The sequence below is a fragment of the Neltuma alba genome, unplaced genomic scaffold (genome assembly GCF_004799145.2).
Source record: "Neltuma alba isolate B1F8T4 unplaced genomic scaffold, ASM479914v2 tig00002811_pilon, whole genome shotgun sequence".
NCBI lineage: Eukaryota > Viridiplantae > Streptophyta > Magnoliopsida > Fabales > Fabaceae > Neltuma > Neltuma alba.
The window spans coordinates 90,997-117,186 of record NW_021633026.1 but is presented as its reverse complement, the minus strand read 5'-3'; the positions used below and the strand labels follow the sequence as shown (position 1 = coordinate 117,186).

General features: G+C 35.9%; 4 protein-coding genes across 5 annotated transcripts; 2 read left to right on the top strand and 2 right to left on the bottom strand.

Moving 5' to 3' along the window:
- Positions 1–3,078: 3,078 nt before the first annotated feature.
- On the top strand, positions 3,079–5,119 carry LOC114739068 (uncharacterized). The gene is made up of 2 exons (XM_028927131.1): positions 3,079–4,202; positions 4,395–5,119. Exons 1-2 carry the CDS (start codon positions 3,139–3,141, stop codon positions 4,867–4,869), a joined length of 1,539 nt encoding a protein of 512 aa, XP_028782964.1. The 5' UTR covers positions 3,079–3,138; the 3' UTR covers positions 4,870–5,119.
- A 1,059-nt stretch (positions 5,120–6,178) lies between these two features.
- On the top strand, positions 6,179–8,034 carry LOC114739093 (40S ribosomal protein S19-3). Its single transcript, XM_028927148.1, has 4 exons — positions 6,179–6,357; positions 7,005–7,095; positions 7,292–7,475; positions 7,752–8,034. Exons 1-4 carry the CDS (start codon positions 6,274–6,276, stop codon positions 7,822–7,824), a joined length of 432 nt encoding a protein of 143 aa, XP_028782981.1. The 5' UTR covers positions 6,179–6,273; the 3' UTR covers positions 7,825–8,034.
- Positions 8,035–9,840: 1,806 nt separating this feature from the next.
- Positions 9,841–17,072, bottom strand: LOC114738908 (methyltransferase-like protein 17, mitochondrial). Of its 2 annotated transcripts, none has more exons than XM_028926978.1 (13): positions 16,948–17,072; positions 16,330–16,512; positions 15,960–16,225; positions 15,545–15,618; positions 15,347–15,441; positions 14,048–14,145; positions 13,082–13,165; positions 12,523–12,603; positions 12,286–12,369; positions 11,763–11,858; positions 11,545–11,624; positions 11,118–11,206; positions 9,841–10,696 (listed from the first exon to the last, which is right to left on the bottom strand). In XM_028926978.1, exons 2-13 carry the CDS (start codon positions 16,463–16,465, stop codon positions 10,353–10,355), a joined length of 1,527 nt encoding a protein of 508 aa, XP_028782811.1. In that variant the 5' UTR covers positions 16,466–16,512; positions 16,948–17,072; the 3' UTR covers positions 9,841–10,352. The 2 variants fall into 2 exon arrangements, with proteins under 2 accessions (XP_028782811.1, XP_028782807.1); XM_028926974.1 differs by having other exon boundaries at positions 16,902–17,057.
- A 1,701-nt stretch (positions 17,073–18,773) lies between these two features.
- Positions 18,774–24,139, bottom strand: LOC114738899 (bifunctional purine biosynthesis protein PurH). Its single transcript, XM_028926964.1, has 12 exons — positions 23,962–24,139; positions 23,733–23,835; positions 23,213–23,288; positions 22,972–23,068; positions 22,648–22,750; positions 22,389–22,522; positions 21,600–21,777; positions 21,090–21,244; positions 20,716–20,925; positions 20,066–20,413; positions 19,855–19,981; positions 18,774–19,191 (listed from the first exon to the last, which is right to left on the bottom strand). The coding sequence occupies exons 1-12, from the start codon at positions 24,115–24,117 to the stop codon at positions 19,040–19,042; spliced, it is 1,839 nt and encodes a 612-aa protein (XP_028782797.1). The 5' UTR covers positions 24,118–24,139; the 3' UTR covers positions 18,774–19,039.
- Positions 24,140–26,190: the final 2,051 nt, after the last annotated feature.

Genomic DNA, 26,190 nt, shown 5'->3' with positions numbered 1-26,190 from the left:
TGAAAAATTAACGCAGAAATTGAATGGAGTTGTTCAGAACATTTGAGGCCGAATATCACTCACGGAGAAGAGCTTGATCCATTACAAAGGAATAAATTTCTAATATTTTTAAATAAGATTACATGTTTAAATTTATGAATAATTTTTTATTCCGAAAATCATTCTCATGCATATGCCAAGGGTAAATGTACAAATGTATGCCTGATCTTATTTACGTGATGCATCCAGTATCTTGATATTTTTAATGGTTAAATTTTAGCCCTAATTTTTTGTGTGCAATTTTACACTAGTGTAAAATTTATGGATCTATAATTTTGGTAATGCTCAAATTTAAGTTACTGATTTGGTCCTTTAAAAAAACATTAGTCAAACGTGAGAATCTTTCTTTTTTCCCCCTCCATCAAGTCGGCAAAACTGGCCTAAATTAAATTAATGTAATTATCTTTGTAAAGAAAATAAGATTAAGGTGCACCCAACATCTTGAACTTTTTTTTAGGTGCGTCTTAGTACGTCCAGTGTCCTAAACTAGTTAAAATGGTACACCCATATCCCAAGTTTAGAAGTGGGAATACAGCCCGGCCTTGCAGAATTGGCGGGTTTAAAAAGTCTGGCACTACAGGGTCCAAATTTAAAAAAATATTCCAATTTGCTAGGCCCCCCTTTTAGTTAACGGACTTGGAACCAACCTGCGGGCTTTCAGCCCGTTTAAGAAAAAATACTATTTTTTATATTTCTCATATTTTTATCAAAAAAATAAAAATAAACTAATGAAATTATTAATATAAGACATAAATATGAATAAAATTAAGTCACAAATATAAAATATCATCATATATAATATCCATCAACATCCAAGAAATCCCAACATTCACTAACAAGATAACAACATAAAAATTTCATCCATAGTAAATGTAAATGTGTAATAAACGAATATTATCATTAATATTTTGAAACTTCATACTATAATCAATTACTCTTCTTCATAAGTATACTTTTATTTCGTAACAAAATATCAAGTTTTTCTTCTTTATAGAAATTTTTACTTTTAAATTTTGCAGTCTAACAATTATTTTACTTTAGTTTTAGAAACATTGTTGTTGAAACTTATAAATTTCTAATTCAAATTATAGAATCACAAGTTATTAAGTATAAAAATATTCTCTATCAAATATGTATAGTTTAAAAATTCAATACATATAATATAAATCAAATCATTATTAAAGTCCAAATTAACCCATTTTTTTAAAAATTTAATTGGACAAATTATTAGCTAAACTAAATAAATCAAACAATTATGTGAAATTTAATTTTAAAATGATAAGATAAATAAATATTTGAAATATCATTAATAATGTAAAAAATTAATAATATTAGAATTACACAATAAGCTTTTAAAAAAAACAAGAAAAATTATAAAAGGCATAAACGGGCTGGTATTTTAAGCTCTCGATCCTACAGGACCAGCCTTGTAGGGCTTGTTTTTCATTTCAGAAAATTTTTCAAGCCTGGCTCTCATAATTCTCAAGCCTAAACATCATTAATAATGTAAAAAATTAATAATATTAGAATTACACAATAAGCTTTTCAAAAAAAACAAGAAAAATTATAAAAGGGCATAAACGGGCTGGTATTTTTAAGCTCGATCCTACAGGACCAGCCTTGTAGGGCTTGTTTTTCATTTCAGGAAAATTTTTCAAGCCTAGCTCTCATAATTCTCAAGCCTAAACAGGCCGGTCCGATGGGTTTGGCCCGTTTTCCTGGTTTTATCTAAGCTAACAGAAATGTTATGTTCAACTGTTAACTTCATGACTCGACTCAAAGTTGACCCCAGATATCCAACATGGTAGACACATAGGCAGCTGAAGTGTATCTTCTCCTCATTGAGTGCTATCGACACGGTGACTTTTGCTCTGATTGCAGCCACTAATACGCTCTCCACGCGCCTCTATGAAGTTCTGCTCCTCTGCCCTCCTTCTTTGTTCGAAAGAGGCGAACACGAACCTTTGGAAAGCACAATCAGAATGGCAACTTTATTGTGTATCGAGATCCTAAAAACTTCACAAATTGTGGATCGGGTCAGATTGGCGGAGGCAAACCCGTTCAAAAACAACTCCCAGAATCAGTTCCTCATGTCGAGTCAGAACGATTTCCGATGATATAGCTGAGGCTCCACTGATCACAAAGACAACTTCCGCAGCTACACCCTCGCAAAGTGAGCATGGAACAGGACATCCACACCTACAGAACCAGAGCCATTGGCGGAGCTTGCAAGTTCAAGCATCGAGTCTAACTTCACAAATTACGGCGAGACTAGGAATGGTGGGACTGATAAATTCAACAACTATGGAAACAATATGAACTCCCAAATAATAACTTCAAAAACTACGGAGATGGAGGTAACAAACCCACCCAAAGCTTTATTAACTATAGAAATGACTCCAATGTGAGCATAGATGGCTTCATATCCTATGCCAAGAACTCTAATGGGGCAATAGTTGATTTCATGAATTAGGGGAATGAAAGCAACATCGGCCAAATACGCTCACTAAGTACGGTAAAGGGGCAATGCATCCCAAGATTGGATTCAAAGGCCGTATTGTTTGGAAAGACACCCATGAGTTCAAAGAATATGCGAAAGAGGGCATCTCATTGGCAGAATACAACAATGATAGCTCTACTAACAGCACTTTCATGGCTTCCAAAGCTGAAGTTGGCACTGGTAGTGGCATGTTTGCAAATTCGTGGGTCGAACCAAGGAAAATTGGATAAACTAAAAATTATTTTAGGATACTGGACACACTTAAAAATATAGTTTGGGGTGCTGGGCATCTTAATCCAAGAAAATATTTCGTCACCTTTTAATCTTATGGGCGTTCATTGACGGTTGACCACAAATTTAGATGCCTTTAAATCAAAATCGGAGCGTCTATAGGAGCCGTTTCCCATCCAACGGTCCGGATCGCGCTCCTTCTTGTCATATGCCAACGTCTACTTCCACACTAACGGTCATATAATCCGAAAATACAAAAAACATTTACTCTTCAAAATCCCGCTTGATTCTTCTTCTTCTTCATTCCCAGAATCTTTCAAGAATCGAGACCTCATAATCCCATTTTCTCCGTAGAATCACAAAGCTATATGAGTTTTCTGCAATTCTCAGACTCCATGAACGCCTCGGAGCTTCAGGTGTGGGACAATGCCGCCTTCGACAGTGACGAAGTACACATGAAAGCTTCTTGGTCGTCGAGTCTTGATCCTGTGTTCGAAAACCCTTCCGAATCACTGGATTCTGATCGCAGCAAGGAAAATTTGAGCCCTGTAATGGTGAATTCATCTGTTTCTGTGAAATCTTCCGCTGCCATTAAGCCCCTTCATTCAAACGGTGTTCTCGGAAACTCACTGAGAAAACCCTCGAAGGTTTTGGCCAAGAAGAAGACGTGCGAACAAGACGATGAGCGAAAGATCGATGCTGAGATTGAAGAAATCGAGAACGAGATTAAACGCTTGTCGTCTAGATTGGAAGCGCTTCGACTTGAAAAGGCTGAACGAATCGCAAAAACGACGGTTGAAAAGCGAGGGAGAGTTGTGCCTGCCAAATTCATGGAAGCAAAACAGAGTGTGAAGACGATCGAAGAGACTCCCTTATCGTCGAGTGTGAAGTCGAAGGTTAATCGGAGGGGTGCGAGTTTAGGGCCGTCGGAGATTTTTGCCGAAGCGAAATTCCGGCCGCCAGGGAAGGTGGAAATAACCCCAGGTCCAGCGACACCAAGTGTGAAGAAGATTGAAGAGCCTTCCCTATCGTCAAATGTGAAGTCGAAGTTTAATCGGAGGGGCATGAGTTTGGGGCCGTCGGAGATCTTCGCCACAGCAAGATTCCGACCGCCGGGAAAGATGGAAACGACCCCTGGTACGGCGAGACAAAATCGACGGAAATCGTGCTTGTTGCAACTTCAAGATATCGAGGAATCAAAATCAGCGATAAGCGAAAGAGGGAAAAGTGTGACTGTTAGTCCGAAAACACGAAAAAACGCTAGTAAATTTGAATCTCAAAAGCAACCAGCGGCTACAACAGGGGGATGGAAAAAGCCGGTGAAGAAAGAATCTTCATTGATTCAGCCAAGAAAACTCTTCAAAGATGGCGAAAAGGAAAAATCAGTATCCACCAAGAAGCCATTGAAGCCTGGACGAGTAGTCGCAAGCAGGTAATGAAGGAAATAAATTACTGTCAAATAGTCAGATTACTGATCATAATTCACTCATAAAACATCTGCAAACATGAACAACGTTGGAATAATTAATCTTGAATTGATTTATGTGCCTCAAAAACTTGAATTGAATTGTGTTAAGAGTATGATTGAAGCATCAAACTGTTGAGACCCTTGCTGTTCTAACAGGTACAACATGGTTTCTAGTAATCAATGTGGGGCGGCCATTGAAGCAGCTCGGAAGAGATCGTTGCCGGAGAACGAGAAGGAAGAAGGTGGGAAGAAGGCACGAGGGACTGAGGGAGTTACAGAGGGAGGGAGGACGAAGAAGAGGTGGGAGATTCCACCTGAGATCGTGCTTCACAAGGGGAAGGAGGAGCAAGAAGAAGAAGAGGTGAAAAAGGAGACGACATTGTTGATGACGGATTTACTTCCAAAGATCAAAACAACTCGATGTGTTGATGAGAGCCCAAGAGGGTCAGGACCTGCAAAAAGAGTAGCCGAATTGAAGGGGAAGAAAAAATCTTACTTTTGCCCAGATAATGAAGGCGAAGATGAAGAGGAAGAAGAAGAAGGGGTTGCTAGATCTGCTGCTTGTGGTGAAGCTCTGAGTTTTGCAGATCAAGAAAGTGATAATAATGATGAAGCTGAGGATGAAACATAAAGATGGTTTCTTGCTAGAGAACCTGAAACTTTGTGCCTATATGGTGTTGGTGGTTGGTCTGTTCTCTGTTGTGGAGAAATAACGTAACAAACATTTTCTCTGATGTTTGTTCTTTTTCCAAGTGGTCAAATGCTATGGCAAGTGTTGTATGGGTGGAGGCATATGGCTATATTACATATTATTGTGGCTAATTTGATTGAAAAATTTTAAAGAGCATTAAATAAAGTCTTGTGTAAAATATTCCTGATAACTGTGTGGTATTGAGCTTTTTGGTTTCTTTTTGGCATTAACTTTTGCATCCCTTCTGTCAGCTACACACCTTTGTGTTTCTTCTTTAAAATCTAGGTGTAAAGTAAATACACTTTCAATTCAGTTTTTATTCGATCCTTTTTTGGCAGTCACTTTTTATTAGTTTAATTATCGTGAAAATTATGAATTTTTAGGTAGCGACAAGACCAAACTCACAATCTCTCACTTAAAAAAAAAGTCTCATGTCACTAAATGTATTATATATTCTGATTTTTTTTTTTGCCAGAGTATTATATATTCTGACTTTTATGAAAGCAGAAAATAAAATATCATTCAAAATTTTAATTTTAATCTTGATATCACTATTATATACATTGATTTCTACATTAAAAAAAAACTCCACTTAGTTCGGGAAACAAAACATCATTTGTTTTTCTATTTTTTGTCGTCAACTCTTTGTTTTTCAAATACATAAGGGTGTCTCAAATTCAGCACAAGTATGTTGTTTTCTTAAAATTTCAAAATCTTGCATATTTTTATTAAATTTTTAAGTAGAAGAAAAATTATTTAGGAGATAAATTTACTATATTTAAAATTCAATTTTATAATACTACCTCTGGTCCTAATTATAAGATCCAGTTGACTAATTTGAAGAGATTAAGAAAAGAAGTTAAGTTAGTTATTTGTAATAAATAGTTGTTGTCTTTCCTAGATTATCCTTACTAATCAACTGTATTGGCTAGAACTAAAATTATTAGAAGAACTATCTTAGAAAAAAATACACAAATATAAAAAATAAAGTGAATCAGGGTCTTATATTTAAAATCAAAATAAAAATTAAATAGGATTTTATATTAAGGACAAGAGATAGTATCGTATTTGATACTGATAATTAAAATGCCTGTAAATTTGGTTTGGAGCTGGCCCTTGTGTTATTAGAGGCCTAGCGGCCTAACATAATATGAGGGCCCATATTACTTTATCGGGTCGGGTCAGTCGAAGAAAGATCCATAGACCCTCATGCGGAAGGATAATATTTACGCATACAATATTCAAGAAACCCTAGTTCGCAGAGCCGTCTTCTTCTCCTCCCACTCCTCAAGCGGCTATCAGCTCCCGGGTTTCTCTCTCGCTCTCCCTCTCTCTGCTTCAACCATGGCTACTGCTAGAACTGTCAAGGACGTCTCGCCTCATGAGTTCGTGAAGGCTTATTCTGCTCATCTCAAGCGATCTGGCAAGGTATCTTCTTCCCTCCTTTGTTTCTTTGGGAAAGCACTGGAATATTAGCTGGGGATGGGTTCTTCATCTTCCTTGTGTTCAGATGACAATGGATTGATTGGCAATGTGCCAAATCCTTCCTTGCTTTTCCATGCTAAGTAGAATGCCTTTCAAAACTTAGTATTACATGCTTTGTGTTTCCTATGTAGAATATTGTGGTCTTTTCTATTTTCTCTTTTTTCACAAACCTGGCTTGATTTTCTTTTTCGAAATACCATGGCTTCTTGTGGTAATTCATTCGGTGGAGCTTGCTTATGTTTGATCTTAGGATTTTCTTCGTGGATGATTGTGTTTGTGGGAAGTTATTTGCAATATTGAGGTGAATACCAATGCCAGCTGATGAGTATTCCCTGTGTTGTACTATACTAGTAGCAACTTATTTGTTTCCTCTTTAATATATATAATTTTGTGCTGGTATTTTAGCTGGAGCTGACATCATGGTCAAAATTTAGTGGTTTTAGTGGTATAATTTGTCATTTGTCAATTAGATTGAGACTCTTCGAGCATTAATTTTCTGTTATATAATTTATCTGGTGCAGCTTTTATTAGAGCTGAATTTTTCAGGGTTGACTGTTTTTAGTTATTTACGATTATTTAATTCTGAACAGATGGAGCTTCCCGAGTGGACAGATATTGTGAAGACTGCAAGATTCAAGGAGCTGGCTCCATATGATCCTGATTGGTACTATGTCAGGGCTGGTGAGTTTAATCTCTCAGATTTTGTTCGTTCGTTTGCTTACTGATGCAAGTTTTTGTCCTCATATGTGTAGTCACAATGTTCCCGAAAATAACAAAAAGGTTGAGTAGTCACAATGACTTCTGGAAAAATTTTCTCCTGCATTTTGCTGGAAGAGGCCTGATAAGTTTTGGAACTTATCTTAATCTTTGGTTGCAGCCTCCATGGCTAGGAAGATCTACTTGAGAGGGGGTCTTGGTGTTGGTTCTTTCCAGCGGATCTATGGTGGGAGCCAGAGGAATGGTAGCCGTCCCCCTCATTTCTGCAAGAGCAGTGGTGCTATTGCTCGTCACATTCTTCAGCAGTTGCAGAGCATGAACATCATTGAAATCGATGCCAAGGGGTAATTACTCTTTTTTTCTTGTCAATTTGCAGGAGTTTAAATGCTTTTCATGAACATTAAGGATATTACCTATTACTGGTCTCCTATTGTTGACCCTTGAATGGCTATTTTGTTCTCTTCAATGCCCCAGCATTTGTCGAATATCAGCCGGTAACTGTTTTAGAAACATGCTGCTGTTTTACCTACGTGGTTATTGATCATTGACTGTTTTATCATTCTAATGGTCTAAGATTCATTTGAACATTGATCTGAAATGTCTCGAACTTGATTTCTCAGTGGCAGGAAAATCACTTCAAATGGTCAGAGGGATCTTGACCAAGTGGCTGGAAGGATTGTGGTGGCCCCTTGATCTGTGAATTGTTGAGGACTATCCTAGCAAAATACATTTAGGGTTTGAGTTTTTCCTCGGAGATAGATGTGTTTAAATGTGATGGGCAAATTTTGGCTTTAGTTATTGAATGTTTCTTAAAAAGGACATACTTCATGCTATGTTGTTGAGTCCGTTATATGATACTATTGCTTTTCTCTTTTTTAAATTTATTTTTGAACCGAGGTGTCACCATTTTCGTATTATTATTTCAATGTCATAAGCACGAGATGGAAAGTCATGAATTCGTAGTGAACATGTTGCATCGGTGTACAAGGGTGCACCTGGAAGTGGTGCGAAGGAGGCGGTAGAGGAAATTGAATGAGAAATGAAATAGGAGATAGAATGCGAGTGGTTTGGATTGTTTATGGAAACCTTCTTCAATTAATTTCCAAGCAATTAAAAAACTTGTTCGATTAAAAACATGCTCCCAATGAGGTATTTTAATATATTAATGCACAAATTGGTAACAAACTGTTCAAAAGCCTTAAGGAACGTTTGAGTGAAAATAGTTACGATACCAATTTGAAAATAACATAATTTTCAAACAATAAGGATGCTGAAAGATTGCAGGACAGGTTTTTTCTGCTCCTAAATCCTAATATGCCTTTTGGAACAAGTTGTGTCGTCAGGCATATGAGAGAGAAGCAACAAATTATAGGCCAACATGATTTGACTTGGACGAAGGAGCATTGAGCCGTCCCTGGTAATTTTCTCGGATGTTAAGTTGCTAGTTAGCACAAACAAACAGAATAGTATTAAACGATCAAATGTTACAAATGAGAAGTAAATAAATAAATAAAGGGAGGTGAAATGTAATTAATGCTTTTTGACAGAGAAGTGTTGCGAACTCATGAAAGTTTTAAGTGACAATTGTGTAGCTTTTCTACATTTGACGCATGCTTACCAATCCGTCACGTTTGCATCTTCATCCATCTTCGTCCCACTGCGTCATGTCTCACTTTCTTTGTATTGGTGAATTTCATGCACTCATGGGGTATGTCTATGTTGTCATTTCGAGGGGCTGAAGCTTCATTTCTTTAGCTTGCGCACCTTTTGTTTTTAAATCGTTCTTGGACCCCAGTTCACACTTATCCAAAGAATTACCTCCTCAGTGTGACATGGTCGAATTGAAATGGCCCTAATCCACAGTCAGCCAATCCATTTTCCTTCCCCCCCCCCCCCCCCCCACCCCCAACCCCAAAGGGCTTAAATCACTCTCTTTCCTCCTCCCCAGGATGCTCAAACACTGAGCATTCTATCACAGTTTACTTTTCTGAGCATTTGCACTTCCAAGCTCTCTTGCAATCCCACTTTCTGGCGAGCCTTTTCTCTCATTTCCTCAACTGCTTGCCTGTTCTAATCATGGATTGAAAACCATGTAGTAAGTTCACATTGTTAGGCTTAGTTTTCAGTTGCTTAAAACTTCCATGTTTTTTTGGTTGTAACACGCTTCTGGTGATAGTTTCTCAAACTATTGCTAACCTGTTTTAGTATTGGATGAAATCAATATCAACGTATATACTAAAAAAAGCAGGAAGCCAAATGATTTTGCTTATGAATATTTGTCATTTGCAGCTCTCTTCCATTATTTAATTTTTGCACTATTTATAGTTTTTTTAAAACTTTTTTGCCACTAGTAAGTCTTGTGGGGTATTATATTTTTCTCACTTGAATTCCATGAAGATTATATGAAAATTGCAAATTTTTCTGCAAAACAGATAACCTAGGAAAGAATACAACCATAGAACGTGAGTGGAATGAGTATATATCACTCATTATAATTCTAAAATGACAGAAAATACTCATTGACTCGAAGGAAAACCTGTTGAGTTGATCGAATACATTTTTTAGACTTGTTCCTCAATTAACTTACTCAATTCAATTCAAACAAATTGAGACAAATCCGGTTAACAAATGATATTAAAATTATCATTCTAAATATGAAGCATAAAGTATATGAATTTCGTTTAAAATGAAGTTACACCTATTAAATAGTAAATGGTTCATACTGAAACTTTATTTGGAGATGATAGATAAATGTTCTGAGAAAACAGATACAATTGCAATCATTAACTATATCATTCTTCACTCGTATGCCAAAAATAAATATCTACCTTCAGCATTTAAACTTCCAGCAGATCAATTTATATGATATATAAAAATAATGTATCCTACCCTGAACATAAAACACCACCAATAGGATGAATTTCAGCTTGACCAAGCCATCAAAATACAGAAAACTTATTTTCCGAAGAAATCTTACATTTTCAAAAAATTGAAAAATTCCCCCCAACATAATCTAATTGTTGGCACCACCCTTCCAACACATGCCAAGTTGGCTAAAAAGAAGGACGAGAGGTATAGAATAAAAGAGCTCCCATCTTTGTAATGGGGTTCCTTGGGCCTTTTGGGTCTGACCAAGCACACCAAAATAAAAAATGGCTAGCAGGGTGGTCCGGCCCAGAAGAAAGAGAATTTTACCATTTTGCACCCAAAATTGCTTCGCTTTAACAGGGCCACAGGTCACCCCAGATGGATCTTTTGGCTTGATGATGCAATGTAGGATTTTTGCTCTGTGTAACAACAATACGATCAAAAGAACCCTCTGATGCATCCCTGTTGGTGGATCTACAAACATTCATAGCTACCTGTCTACCCCTCCTAACAGGCATAAAAACTATTCTTCCCCAGCCACCACCCAGATCAGCAGCACCAACCCCATCTTCCTCTCCCTCCCCATCCTCTTCATTGTCATCAGCACCCTCTGTTTCGACAACGTCAGAATCATAAGCAACCAAATCCTTTTCTTCATAAGCAGAATCACCAGGTTCTTGTAACTTCAACAAGTCCTCTGACAAGGAAAAAGGAAACAGATAAAAATACGAAACAAAAAAGTTTGTTTTTGAGACACTTCCCCAAAGACTGGGCAAAGTAAAAGAATCAGAATGAGCCAACCAAACTCAACCCAGCCCAATTTGGTTCGCCATCTTGGATGGTATGTAAAAGGTATAAAAAAACTAATACGTCATTAACTGACAAGGTAAATAGGTTAATTAACTATACCAGCTTACTATTCATAATTTTAGTAACTTTTCAACAAGGGGGAAAAAATAAAATTTCTGTCCATAGGACTAGCCTTGCCCAACATTGTTCGGCCATCATTTTAATAGGTCAGAGTTAGAAATGGTTCAATCTAACTTTGTAATCTAGATTAGTGGCGCGCCAAACCCAATCATTAACAAAAAGCATGTATGTACAAGTTTAAGGAATACCATAGTCAATTTCAAGATCCTCCGGATTTCTTTTGGCCTGCTGCTCCTTTAAGGTCTCAAATCGCATGCCATCAAGAGGCCAAGGTTCCCTGGTCCAATCGATGAGCCAAACGATCACAAATTTATTCTACAGCATGAATAAATGAAATAAAGTCCTACAAGACATGGCTCCCAATCATATTGCTCAATGGCCAAAAAGACAATAAAAAAACATTTATTGGCTTAAGAATAAAAGGTATAACCATAAAAACAGAGGAAAAATAATGCATTAACTAGGAAAAAGAAGAATATCCATGTTTTTGGTGCAGAGGTGAGATAAATGACCACATCTCAAAGTTACGTGAGAGAGAACTCTTAAAATCTGTTTTGTTATTTTATTTATATATTACTGATCTACAAGCTTGAAAAGATTATTTAAAGCACTCACATTGGTCTTTGCCCTCGTCTGAAAGCAACATAAGAAAACTTCTCATCTTCAAATCCTCGCAAGGGCTCACCTTTGGAACGCTATAAAGTTATATAGTTGTTAGAATAAAAGTGTATTTCTCATTATGATTGTAATTTTTAACAGGAAAAGAGGGAAATAAGAATGCATCAGCCATGAGACTCCTTCTGACTAAACAAGTTGAAGATTTAAAGAAAAACCTTGTATGCACGCTGTGAAGATGTCCTCTCCAAGCGTTGAACAAAATGACAGTATTTTCCAGTTTTTACCAGAGGACAAGGGCCATCATGAGGACACTGCTCAATGAAAACTTATCAGACAAGAAGACAGTGATGAAAAAGAGGAGGGGGCAGGGAAGTAGACAGAAAGTGAATACCACTTCGGTCCTCATTATATAAGTCATCTGCAACTCATTCTCACATAGCAAGGAATGACATTTAAGTCATTGAATAAGTCTTAAATTGATGAAGTTCTCCAAATTTGTCCTTATTAAATTCCCCCTCTCTACATTAATAGATCATCCTCACCTCTCTCTCGTCTTTCTCTCTTTCCAATAGAAATTAAATAAGGGTAAAATTTGAACATGGTCATTAATAACACTCAAAAGTGATTTGTATTTAGGACCAAACTTTTCTCTTACAAGTAACTTATAATAAGGACCGGAGTGGTATGGTGAACTGCAATGTGGAAAACAGAAGTTAAGTCAAAATGCAACATACTTACAGGAGCAACAACAAAAGCCCCAGTTTTCTGAGTGATCAAGTCTTTACAATCTCCAATGTTCCCATGGGCAATTTTACGGAATTTCTAGAAAGTTTGAAGATTTTATTGCTCATAACAACAGAATATTTAAATAGAAGCACAACCACAAAGGGAAAAGACATACTTTGAAAGAAAAACGACAATCATCTCCATTTCAAACTTCTCAAATAACGATATAAAAGGAACAGTTAGTTTTACCCTTTTTTCCATCCATAGTATATGAGATCTCATCTGAGCTATAATATTAGATCCGTGAGGTGTGCCAGGTTCAACCAAAACCTACCAGATGTTGATTTCAGAAATGAGACATCATTAGCTTGAGTATCACAAAGGACCAGACATGTGGAAATTTTGAAATGAAGAATGGGAGAATCGCTATGAGGTCCCAAAGAAGGAATGTAATCACTCACAACAAGTAAATAGTATGCAATGGCAAGTCCCAGTGTAGGAAATGATAACATGTCTATACTACTCACTTGTTTATGAGACTTTTTGGTGACTGCATTCTTTTTTTCTTTTTTTGGACCTCACATGATTCTCCCACTAAAAATTGCTCTGCTCAAAAGCACTACCCACACAAGCTTCTTCAACACATTTTTTGCTTCATAAAAATATGCTGAAATGGAAACTTTTCTTTACCCCCCCCCCCAAAAAAAAAAAAAAAAACTAAGTAAAAGAAGCTAATGAGTTACATGAATAAGTACTTGAAAATTATCAAAATATTGAAACTAAAAGAACTATAAAATTGAGATCATACCAGAACATCCTGTGTTAGATCCCAAAGTTGGCGAACCATGGTAATTCGATCCTTTAGTGATGGTATCTCCCCAAGTACGTAGGACTTTAACCCATAAGAATAAATTGCAAAAGTACTTACAATCAATTAAAGGAAATGAAGGATGCAGAGATGTGGTAAACCTTTGTTTCGTTTATTCAATGATTAAACTGCCATGTACATTAGGTATTAAAATAGGCTGAACCAAAATCCTGAACCCAGGATCCTAGACATCATATCCACTAATTCTTAATATGTTAGATTTATCCTCTAAGATATTAAACATTACCAGAAGATATAATACCTAAAACTAACCTAGGATGTTGTTAGTGAAATAATAATAAAACATAAATACTTTAAATATTTCTTTTCTTTTCTAATTAGCGTCTTCAGGAAACATTAACAAATGCTTGGAAATATATGTAAAAGAAAGTGTGTCACTACCAGCAACATAAAGAGGCAGGTACAGTTTAGCAAGCAAAGTACTTATAATCAATTTAGTTCTTTGCATATCTAACTGCAACTTAAATCTGACTGCTTGGTTAACATTTAAGCATAAAAATGTATTTTTTTTAATAATAAATCAGGCAGAATTATTTTCATGTTTTGTATCTAATAATTTACTTTTGTGCAAACAACATGTTTCTAGATAATCTGTGAATTATGGGTGAGAAGAATGTTGCAAGAGATTCCCCCCCCCCCCCCGGCGGGTAAGACCTGCACTTTTACAAAACTTTCAGTGTGCAAGATCAAGCAGATTAACCCAGCCAACCCAGTACATTTTCAACAGATAATATATAAAATATATATTATTAGGTTATTAGTGAAGAAAAAGTTTCCGGGCTGATTTACTTGGTTAGCTACTTTGACCTCTTAATGTAAAAATTACAGTGAACTTGAACAAACAACTAGTTCGTAAGTAAAAATAAACCAGAAGAACTGACTTACTGCAATTACAAGGTCATGCTTTCTCTCAGATTTACCAATATTTTTTGAAAGTGCTTGAATACTATCATAGCTATGAATAAGTGGCAAATTCTTCTGACCTGAATGATCATCAACAGGAAAGAATCATAATTTCATCAATCATTAACTTCCTTCACAGATTTCAATATATGCAATCCTAATTCTGATTAATGCACAAATATATCTTGAGCAAAATCAAAAAGAACCCTCAACAGAGTGCAGCAGAAATCACTTATCCCTTTTTTTCCCTGATACTACTCAACATGAAAATCGATGACTCACTACCATGGCAAAAAGAATCTTATTCTAGAAAGAAGAGAAAAGCTATCCATTATATAAATTTATGTAACTTGCATAGTATAATGCATCAAGGAGAACCATAGGGCACAGTTGAGGCCTGAACAGACTAGTTAATTTCTATAGCTGATACAATTCAGTTATCATCAATTGAAAAAAAATTTGGGTGTGCTTATGAAGGATCAAGCATAACAAGGCTTGCTTGCCAGCCTCTTCCAAAAGTAGTTTTCTCATGCTTTTTCTAAACATCTTCACATCCAATAGAAATATACAATCCAAAAGTAGTTTTCTCATGCTTTTTCTAGCCATCTTCCCATCCAATAGAAATATAAAATCCAAAAGTAGTTTTCTCATGCTTTTTCTAGCCATCTTCTCATCCAATAAAATAAACAACCTTTTTCTCTTTTTCTTTCATCTTTCAAAGTTTCAACTTTAAATTATTTTAGCTCACATTACAAAGAGAAAATGCTGCTCTGTTCCTTCTCCTGCAATGTTCATTCTATCATCAACAGCCACTGAATAGCTTAAAGAAGAAAAACTTTCCTGCAATCAGTATAAAGGTCCAAGTGCCTGTGTATTCTAACTTGCTTAAGTGATACCTAATTCTTGAAAGTTCCAAAAAAAAAAAAAACAAAAAACAAAAAAACAGAAAAACGAAAAACCTGGATTTGCCCCAGCTCCTATCTCTTATCTCAGATCACTAATCTTTCATCACGGATTTGAGGCCAAGCATGTAAACTAGTTTTAGCAAAACTGCATTCGCATAATATACAAAGAGTTGTTTTCACAAAAATGAAACCAAAGTTCAGCAAATCTTGAATCTGATGATCAATATCAGTGCAAATTCTTTCACTACGTATTTCCAATGTATGACAGTTGCTTGGTTAGCCTTCTCTTAAGAATTCATATATCTTAGTCTCTTTCATCTCAAATTGAAAGTACTAAAATACCAATAAGATTAAAGAAAAATTAATAACTAATTACCTTGTATCAGTCTCTGGCCTGCACGCTGCATTGACTGTGATGGTTCTATTAAATTAACTTTCTCTAAAGACTTTGGCCAGACTTCACGCAGTGCCCTGGATAAGCAAGTTTCAATCACCACAAATTAATTTGAGAAACACCAAAAGTTATAACATCAAAACCACCAATTCACAAGAGCAAAGTTCAACAGTCCATTACCAGAAAGCTGATCCTGTTCCAGCACCAAAATCTAATACCTTAGCTGGGGAGAAACCAGGAAGTCTCCTGCGAACCTAAAAGGAGAAATGCAATACCAACTTTTTTAGAAGATTCATTACAAATGTACTAACAATTTACTTAATGCTAAAAGTTTTTTGTTGCTCATTCATAATAGTAAGTAGCAACAAAGTAATGTAAATACTATGTAGTAAAAGAACAATGCACCCCTTACAGAGGCTAAGGCATCAAATAAATGGTCCTACACTTAATAAAATACACAGTTCACTACTATATTTAGCAAGAAATTACAAAATATGAATGAATCAAAAATTCACTCCCTCTTCCTCACTCAGCTTAGACTTTTTAATAATTTAAGAGATATGCCCTTCGCTTTTCTGAGGGTTTCTCCACCTACCTCTTTCAGTACTCTATAACATGCAGAGTAAACAGCAGGCATCCGGGATGCGACATAAGCAATCGTCTCATCATCTCTATACGTGAGACCAATGTCGCCATACGAGCTCTTAATCTTCCAACGCTTAGATTGTACAACAGACTTGAAAGGATCTTCAACTAGCTCCTTTGATGTGGATGTGGTCAGCTGAAGGTTGACATCCTTGATTTGATTGAACGATTGAGACAGTCTTAAGACTTTCTTCTTCATATGTGGCTCCTCCTCCTCTATAATTCCAAACTCACCATGATCAACATAAGCTTGAAATTGTGGAATCATGTAGGTGAACAGTAAAAATAGGATGAGGAGGTTAATCAGAGAAGAGTGGGACCTCGCAAGTATTTTTTGATGGCACGACGGAGACGCACGGGGACGACAAGGCAGCGTTGGGATTGTTTGGCTGCATTCCGCAGGGTTTCAGGTGTGACAATTTTCCGGGCAGTTTCAGAGATTGCCTGGGCAGCCATGTTGGCCCTTTAGTAGGCTTCTCCCGATGGTCTAAGCAAACTGTTACCTGATTAATAATCGAAGGCAGCATTTTAAGAAGTTGGCTACAGATCAAGAACTTGTTAGAGCATCAAGTACCACAAATAGCCAATAATAGAAGTATTCAATTGAAAAAGACAACTCTTTTCTTCAAAATTTTCCCATTTCCATTTCTTCTGAGAAAGAAGAGAATGCTAGGAACAAGAAAGAATGATATTAAAAAGAAGTTTTATTCATTCCTTTATTCATTTTCCCCACTTATGCTTCAAAGTTTTACAGGACTTAGTCATCCAATCTGGAAGCGCCGATACGCAAACGAAGTGAAAATACTGGCATCGGGTATTACACTTTTTCCAACTATGCATATAATTTCCTCCCCTAATTTTAAGAAAAACAAGGATAGAACAAGAAGAAAACCGGGGTTGAATTGGACGATAGTTGGATAAGCAGTGGAGATTCACACTTGAAGAAGACAAAGCAAAGCAGAAATCTTCTTAGTTGTTGATCGCAGGTTCAGTATATGTTTCTCTTTTCAGACAGAGTAGTTGTGGCTCTGCTGCTTGACGGTGCGGGAGAGCAGGAAGAAGCAGGACCGGCGAACGATAACCCCCTCTTAACCCCTCTTAATTCTAGCTTTATTATTATTATTATTATTATTATTATTATAAAGAATAGATAAGATGCCCATCTTCATTTTTTATTTCATGAAAAAGTATTCATTTAATTCTGCTGAGTTCTGTCGGCCAAAAAAAAAATTCTAAGTAGTTTTTTTTTGTACTTTTATAATATTAATTAAAATAAAAATACTCACGAAATTTGATAAGATTAATTAAAATAATTATTTCAACTAACTTTTTCTTTTTTTATTTTTCATAATTTAAATACATGCCACCATACAAATATAAACATGTCAACATCAAATTCAAGTTTAAAATCTCATTTCAGCATAATGGATAATGCTATTACTAAAACAACTTGGACAGCTAATTTTTCCCCTCAACTCCCCCCTTTTCCATTATTCAAAAGATCTTCATTTATTTAAAAGCCGAATGAGTTAGACACTATCAATTTATATTTTACAGTACTTGTATGTTATTAAACACTCGTTTGAAATAGCTTATAAATAATCTTTCAATCATGATTTATGAAATATGAGGTAAGTATACGAGAAGAATTTTATTTCAACTTACATAAAACATACTTATAAATAATTCTAAATGCTATCTCAAATAGGCTCAAAGCTGAATGTTGTCAAACTAAATGTTGATGGTGCCAACTCAGACATTACACAGAGCAGCTTGTGGAGCTGTGCTGCTTGATCATAACGGAATTTGGATTGCCGGTTTTCTAACTAGTTTGATCATTGTAATTGTAATGCTCATGGACCCAAAGAATGGGCTGTGCTTAAGGAGCTGAGATGAGTTTTAGAAGTCTGATTGTTGAGCCTGACACAAAAGATTTCATTGATTACTCACAAGTCACAAAAAGAGCTAGTGAGCTACTATCAACCCACCCTGCACCACGCCACGAGTCTAGGGTATTATTTGGTATGAGGAAAATGATAAAGAAGGGAGGAAAAGAAAAATTTTAACGAACTCTATATAAAAATTTGAAAAAGTGGGGTTTTAAAATTTTAATAAAAAAGTGATATAAAAAATAATAAAATTATTTTTTAATCTCATTTTTTTAATTTCTTCAATCGAGTTCATTAAAATGTTCCCTCATTTCCCCTCTCCTCTCCTCCGCTCATTTTTCCTCACACCAAATAGACCAAACAGAGATCAAGAGATTTATTTCTATGAGCAGAAAGATTAATCTCCAAGTTGCCTCGAGAATACGGGCTCATTTGATTTAGTAGAAAAAATTGGTTTGAATGGAAAGTAATGAAAAAGAATAGAAAAGGGAATGAAAAATTTTCTACCACAAGTCCATAACCTGTTCAGTATGCACATGAATAACAAATGGGTTAATAGAAAATTATCAGCCGAGGACCTTTTCATTAATTAAGTTTGTGAAAAGGCAAAACAACTAATTTATAATATATTCAAAAAAATTAATTTTGTTGTTTGTGAAAAATACATATGTTGGTTCCCTTAAAATGTTTATTTTAATCAATAAAAAACCCTTTTAATATATGCAAGCAACAGAGAGATATATATATATATATATATATATGTATTTGAAAAATAAGTGAATTAATTTAGTGTCAAAGCAAATCCTCTACTAATTTTCATTTTTAAGACCATAAGGAGCAAGTCTACAACCCATGTAACATAATACCATTATGTATATCATGTAATCAACCATCATTTATTCAGTGGAAACAAACGATAAGGTTTAGCTAGTTCCAGTTTTATTAGATGCACCGGAAGGTTTAGTTAACATTAAAGAAAGATGGGGAACATTATTACACTATTTTTTTTTTCCAGTCTACAAAAAGGATGGCATCACAATCTTACTCATTCAGCCACTTGAAATGGTGAAAAGCAGATTTGAGCTTGTGAGTCCCAAAACAGAATAGTAAACATTCAAACTCATCATCTTCCCATTATTAATTAATGCCTGAAGTGCCTCAAATTGGTGAAAAATAGTGAAACACCATACTTGTTGCAACAATCTATAGCATCCTTGTCTCTGATACTACCACCCGGTTCTGCAATTACACCTATTCCACTTTGACATGCTTCTTCCACTGCATCATTCCAAGCTGCATATATAAACCAAGAGACAGCACTGTGTTCAGAGATGTTCCAAAAATCTTTGCCGTGATTAAGTCGGATAAATCGACATTTAACCGAGGTTTGGAGCAAGTTAAACGAAAAACTAAACCTTTATTGTTTAGATTTGACACAGACATGGGGTGGGATAGTCTCAGTTAGTCTTGTCTGAACCCATCATTATCTCCATACAGTACAAGTTGACTAGACAGTTTGTTTTTGAACATACAATATTGGAATGTGGATAAATCTTAGCCTAATATTTACTCCCAGTCCCCAATATAAAATCTAGATAATTAATTTGCAGAGATTAAAAAAATTAATTTAATTTAATTATTTGTCAAAAATGTGTAATGATTTCCCTAAAATACCCTTTTTAATCAATTGCATTGAAACTACCATTCAATGGAAACTCTTTTAGTTTATACAATCAATATGGATAATTTGAGAAAAAAATTATAAATTTGGAGGACAAAGTGGGTTAAAGTCTAATGTTCAGGATCAAAATAAAGCTCCTAGCTAGTCTCGTATCAAGCAATTGTACTCTCTGAAACACCCAACACCTAACAACTAACTATTCTCCATTTTAACCAACTCGTCATTATTTCCCACGTACTGATACTGCAAGTAGTTAATTAGATGGAAATACTTACCAAATGGGAAGAAAGCATCACTAGCTAAAGCTGCCCCTTTAACCTCATCTCCAGCCTTTCTCATAGCTATTCTTAAACTCTCCAGACGGTTCGGCTGTCCACTTCCCATGCCTAACATACGTTTGTCCTGCCAAAATTGATCCAAAGAAAAAAATCAGATTGGTGAACCTGCTGTAGTAAAGCAAGGCATCAAGATACAACATAAAGCAACCTTTGCTATCACAATAGCATTGCTTTTGACGTGCTTCACACACAACCACGCAAACTCTGCATCGCAAAGTTCACTCTCCTGTGGAGACTTTTCAGAGACTACATTAAATTGGATGTCTTCTGGGGTTACATCATCTGAATCCTGAGCTAACCACCCTCCGCCGACTTGCCGAAGTGAAAGCTTTCCTGGCTCGTTCTTTTTGGCCTCAAGAATCCTTAGAGTTTTGGACTTTCCACGAAGCACCTCAAGCCCCTTCTCTGTATAGCTAGGCGCAACTACGATTTCATAAAACATCCTTGTCTCCCCATCAGTTGGGCTTCTAAATTCTCTAATCTCCTTTGCAAGAGCCTATAATACAATAAATCAAAACGTAAAATGTTTCCTTTTTGTCACCCTCATTGGATAATAAACAGTAAAACGTTAAGAAAGGGAAAGTGTCTCTATCTTTACAAGAAACTCAAGATGACATGACAAGCCCATACCCTTGACCTAACAAGTACAGGGCTAACTTGTAAAGTAAGATTATGAATATTCGAAAATCAGATAGCTATGACAACCAAAACATTGTTGACAAATTTGAAAAATTCCCAAAAAAAATACTCATCCAATAAAACATTCCTGATCATTTGAAGTTTAGTAGCAAAATTCACCTCATCAACTTCCACATTGAAAGCTACAATTCCACCGAATGCACTCACTGGATCACCTTTCACAGCAAGCCTATAGGCTTCAAGAATATCATCTCGTGAGGCTACCCCACATGGATTTGTATGCTTTACTACTACACATGTGGGGTTCTTAAACTCACACACACAGTTCCAAGCAGCATCTGCATCTAGATAATTATTATATGACATCTCCTGCGTAGAACCAAAAAAAAAAATCACAAACATGTGTAAGTTCAACTCACAAGATTATGATAAATTCATGTTATTTTTTTATCCCCAAACACAAAATAATGGCTTTGAGAAATACAAATGATATTCACCGGAAATATTATAAGAAAACTAAGTTGTATCCTCACCTTTCCATGATGTTGTATGGCTGTTGCTATACCACCAGTATTAAACTCAGAAAGACTTTTATCAACATAAAAAGCAGCTTTTTGATGAGGATTTTCACCATATCGAAGATGACTTTTCAGTGAAAGAGGCACTGTTAGGCCAGGAGGAAATTTATCTGTCAACCAAATTAAAAGGGGAAAAACATCTCATTTGTGCCCGTTAAAATGATCAACCTATCTAAATCATATTGCCACCTGTACTTAATTTCACATACGTAACCTACACATTATCCATATTGCTGCTAGAAGGGAAACAAGCCATTTTGTTTAGATTATTCATGTCTCAAGCATCAAAATCAGGAAAGAGACGGAAAAAATTTTTGGCCCTGGGGGGCGAGGGGCTTCAAAATTGAAGTTTGGTGGGTGCTAATGAGGCATTCCTAGGGTTTTAGTTCTTTTATGTTCATTTCTACTTCACAAATAAATGTTATGATTCAATTATATTTTCATATAAACCTATGGCATACTCACCTCCCCCGTTCTGCTTCCATAGCCACTCAGATACAGCAGAATCATAAGAAGTAACGTGATGAAAAGCCTTCCAAGCAAGCTGCCTCCTGAATTTCTGATCCTTCTGGTTTCCTTTCAAATATTCAATAAGGGCAGGGTAGTCTTCAGAATCAACAACCACCAAAACATCCTTGTGATTCTGTTCCATGAAGAACTTATCAGCTTATATATAAGATATTCCACCAGAAAAACTCAGATGTTCAGCTCTATCATAGCATCTATCTTTCTTTAAAAGCAATTTATGGGCATCCAGCACAGCAGAATACATCTTCTAGGTATGCAGCTTTAAGAAGTAAAAAAAAAAAAAAGTCATAGAAGCATTAAAAATGATTGGCAAAAGAAACAAAAGCATTAAACTGATAAACATTTAACTCCCTCTCATATCAATATAATGTCAATGCAACCAACCTATCAAAAGTCCAGAATTGGTTTAAAAAGTAAAAACAAAAGGGCACAGACAATTATAAAAAAATTTGCCCTGATGGGAATAAAGGATGCAACATCAAAACAAAATTGGTGCTCTAATACTAGTTAAACAATTTCAAAACTTAGTCACCCTTCTTCTTTCTCCTAGATAAGGTCATTTTTTACACTAGCATAAACTCCATTCAGGAAGGTATGCCAACCTTTAAATAAAAAGTATGGCATTCCGAAAGGCCAAGCACAGTCCAAAAAGTTATTCTAATATCATATAAATTTTGCCTAATTCCAAAAGTTCAACATATCGGCCCTTTTGATCAAACAAATCACCTTTGCAGCAGCCCTGATCATTGTTGGACCACCAATGTCAATATTTTCAATCCCATCCTCAAATTCAATGCCACCGGCTGATGTGACTTTATCATAAAATGGGTACAAATTCACCACCACAACATCAAAAGTACCTGAAACAGAACTCTATCAGATAAAGATAACCAACACAAACATAATTGGTACGAAGGACTCAAAGTTTGATCTAATGACATATCTTGCATCATGTAACTGTATTGACAGAGTTAATATATTTTACCAATTCCATGTGTTTTAAGAGCTTCCATGTGATGCTTTTGGTCTCTTCGTGCAAGAATACCCCCATGTACACTGGGGTGCAAAGTTTTTACACGACCATCGAGCTGTGAAGAAATACCAAAACATTCTTCCTATCAAGGTCATTTATTTAGATTGCAAAAGAGAATCATAGAATCTTAAACTCCAAAAATATGAGAACGAATACCAATGACACAGGGTAAAAAAACCTTAAACACATAAGAAACTGTACACACATAAATAGAAGATTGAACATGCTAGTTATAAAATTTTGGGATAAGAAACTCAGTCTAAAATGGATACTCACCATTTCAGGAAACTGGGTAAGCTGTTCAACTTTAGTAACAGTCACTCCAGCACTCTCTAGTGCAGCAGCTGTTCCCCCAGTTGAAACAATAGTATATCTACAATTTATTATTGAGACCATTACAAAATTGCTTTGCACAAAATAAGCCTGACATTGCTCTTAGAAAAAAAACTTGAATAAGAGACAGAAAGATGCTTAAAATCCCAAAATGAAGAAACAAAAGAAAGCATAAGTAATTTACCCTAATTCCTGGAGCCCTTTCCCAAGAAAAGCAAGATCCTTCTTGTCCGACAATGATATTAATGCTTGCTTGTTGCCTGCTTCAGGCCAACATAACAAAAACAAGCAAGAAATTATTTTAGTACTGTAATCAAAGGTCACCCATGACACTACATGATTGAAACGTATCAGCATACAGGAGAAAGGAATAAAAACCTAGAATTCTACAGTTAAAGAAAACTAAGAACCCGTTTAGTGCAAAGAATGTAAATGGGTAAATTAACAGTTTGGTCCCTAAATTGTTAGGCTCATTTGATTGTAGTCTCCAAAATTTAGCGGCTGGCCTGAATGCAATGAGCTAATAGAAAATAACAAACAGTTGTCCTGTAGTCCTTTTGACACCCCTATTTCAAAGAGCACTCGCTAATTTTGGGGTATTGAAACTAAATGAAGCTAACAATATACGGAACAAATGATAAATTAGCTCAATGCAAATCAACCCCAGACTAATGAAGCAGGAGAATAAAATGAACAGAAATTACCAGCAGCAGAGCATGAAGAAGCACTTTTAGGGACTGAAAGTGTGTCAGCATCCGCCATGGCTTTGATTGGAATATAGCACCAGCGCAGTGAAGAAGAACGGAACTGAACATACCCAGTTGAAGACCAAAATCATTGAAAAACAATAACGACCAACAAAAGTTTAAGAAGCAAAAAAAGGAAAACAAAAATAAAAAGATGTAAACTTTACAGTCAAATTACAAAGAATACCTCAGTTCTTGCGAGCAGGTAAGAACTGAAACAAGAGGTATTTAAGTGACAAGAAGGGTTGTAAAGCGAAGCACCAAGAATGGGACCGTTCACAGAGTTGGGGTTGGGAACGGCTGAGGCGGCGGCGGTGGCTGAAGAAACACCAAACCCAAACATGGCTCGCGAGGAAGAAGCAGAAACAAGGACCAACAGTAGTAGCCACTATTTTTTGGGCAACCAGTAGAAGCCCCTGAGATTCTCTTTTACCTTTTTGACTTTTGATCAAGAGTAGAGTGGTCATTGGTCAAGCGTCAATAAAGCAAAACCCAAGTGGACAGTGAATCTGATCCTCCTGAGTCCTGACTTCGAAGCCCACATGCTCTCAAAACAAATTCTTTTTTAATTTGTTTTAGCGTGGTAGCATTAAGATTTTAATTACTGTCTTAGTTATTAGTGCCTATTTTTTAATTAAAAAATAAATAAATTTATTCAGTGCCCAATACTCCAGGAGAATGGCTATACGTAGCAAAAAGAAATTCTCTGCGCATTAAATTAAAAATCTCCTTTTTGTCATAGATTTAAAACAAATCTTTTTATTATCATAATTCATTTATCATGATTTTAATTTTGTTCAGCCCATAGTATACTCTTTCTGCTCAGTTTACGTTGTATTTTAAATTTATATTTTTTTTAAAACTTTACGTATTAATTAGAAAAAGAAATGGTTTTTAATACAAATAATTAAAAGAAATGCTTTGGAAAATTAACATAGATTACAAGTAATCAAACTTCGTGGTTCTTTTAATTAAGAGGTTATGCTTAATCTTCATGAATATTTAAAAAGGTTAAGGTGCACCCAACACCCCAAACTATTTTCCCATATGCACTCAGTGTCCTAAAGTAATTTTCGATGCATCCAATGTCCCAAACTAATTAAAACGGTGGATCCATATCCCGGGCTTAAGTTTGACCGTTAGTTGACTGAAAAATCTGATGTGGCGGACACGTAGACGTCTGATGTGTATTATTTTGACGAGCTAAGGTGCGCCTAGCACCTTGAACTATTTTTCTAGGTGCGCCTAGTATCCTAAAGTAATTTTTGGTGCATCCAGTGTCCCAAACTAATTAAAACAGTGTGTCCACATCCTAGGCTAACAGAAAAGTCTCGTTTAACCGTTACCTTGCTGATTCAGCTGAATGCTAACCGAAAAATCCTACATGAAGGACATGCTGTAATATCCTATTAAAAAAAAATTAAAAAAAAATAGAGTCAACTTTCCACCAAAAGTTGGTGGAAAGTTGAAATGTTACGGTGGAAATTTTGGGAGAGAGTGGAAAATGGGGTAGACGTGTGGAAAAAATGGGATTAGGAAGACTTAGGGGGAGAGAAGGAAGACTTTGGGGAGGAAAAGTAATTGCACGAAGGAAAAATGGTAAAGGGTAGTTAGAAGTTGCAGCATAAAAGGGAGAGGGGATGCAGAAGTTGGGAGAGAACGCGTGAGAGAGAGAGGGGAGGAGAGAAAGAGAGCGAGAGAGAAATAGAAAGAGCGTAGCAGCAGTCCTCGTGAAGGAGAAGGCTAAGCTTTGAAGATATTTTAGATTAATTATTGGTTGAGCAAAGGATTGACCTTGTGGTAATCCTTAGTATTGCTTTGGCGAGAGGTAACCACTTTCCACTTGTTATATGTGCTAATATGTTGTTTGTGAGTATTTTGCTGTTTTTAGAATAATATTTGATATTTGGAACTTGAATAGATATGTTATATCTTTTGAGCTATGAAAATTGTCTTGTGGGATTTTTGGAATTGTGATTGAGAAGTTTGGAAAAGATATATGATTTATATCTTATGGATTATACTGGGAAAATATTGAGACATTTTTATTATATTGTGAATGGTTGGTTGTTATTTGGATTTTGGATTGAGCGCTATCCTACCACGTGGTAAGGCCGCCATTGGTGCACATTGGTGGGTTTCTTCCTTCGTCCCTAGAGTAAGGGATAGACCTTTGTGGCTTTTTATTCGTCCCCCAAAGTGTGGGATAGGCCTGTAATAAGGGATGGATCTTTGTGACTATTTAATCGTCCCCCAAAGTGTGGGATAGGCCTATAGGTCGGTTTGATCCCCTATAGGGAGGGATAGACTTATGTGGCTTGTGTGTTAGCTCCCGTAATGAGGATTTGGATGATTGAGATTATTTGAATATACATATTTGTATTTTCATTGATATATATATTGAGATTTAATAATT

Coding starts and splice junctions, on each gene's coding strand:
- LOC114739068 (XM_028927131.1), top strand. CDS start 3,139: ATGAGTTTTCTGCAATTCTCAGACTCCATGAACGCCTCGGAGCTTCAG. Junction 4,203..4,394: donor GGACGAGTAGTCGCAAGCAG/GTAATGAAGGAA, acceptor CTGTTCTAACAG/GTACAACATGGTTTCTAGTA.
- LOC114739093 (XM_028927148.1), top strand. CDS start 6,274: ATGGCTACTGCTAGAACTGTCAAGGACGTCTCGCCTCATGAGTTCGTG. Junction 6,358..7,004: donor ATCTCAAGCGATCTGGCAAG/GTATCTTCTTCC, acceptor AATTCTGAACAG/ATGGAGCTTCCCGAGTGGAC. Junction 7,096..7,291: donor TTGGTACTATGTCAGGGCTG/GTGAGTTTAATC, acceptor CTTTGGTTGCAG/CCTCCATGGCTAGGAAGATC.
- LOC114738908 (XM_028926978.1), bottom strand. CDS start 16,465: ATGGCTGCCCAGGCAATCTCTGAAACTGCCCGGAAAATTGTCACACCT. Junction 15,619..15,959: donor GTTATAGAGTACTGAAAGAG/GTAGGTGGAGAA, acceptor TTCTCCTTTTAG/GTTCGCAGGAGACTTCCTGG. Junction 14,146..15,346: donor AGGCCAGAGACTGATACAAG/GTAATTAGTTAT, acceptor ATGATCATTCAG/GTCAGAAGAATTTGCCACTT.
- LOC114738899 (XM_028926964.1), bottom strand. CDS start 24,117: ATGTTTGGGTTTGGTGTTTCTTCAGCCACCGCCGCCGCCTCAGCCGTT. Junction 23,289..23,732: donor TTCTTCATGCTCTGCTGCTG/GTAATTTCTGTT, acceptor GGCCTGAAGCAG/GCAACAAGCAAGCATTAATA. Junction 22,523..22,647: donor TCTTAAAACACATGGAATTG/GTAAAATATATT, acceptor GTTCTGTTTCAG/GTACTTTTGATGTTGTGGTG.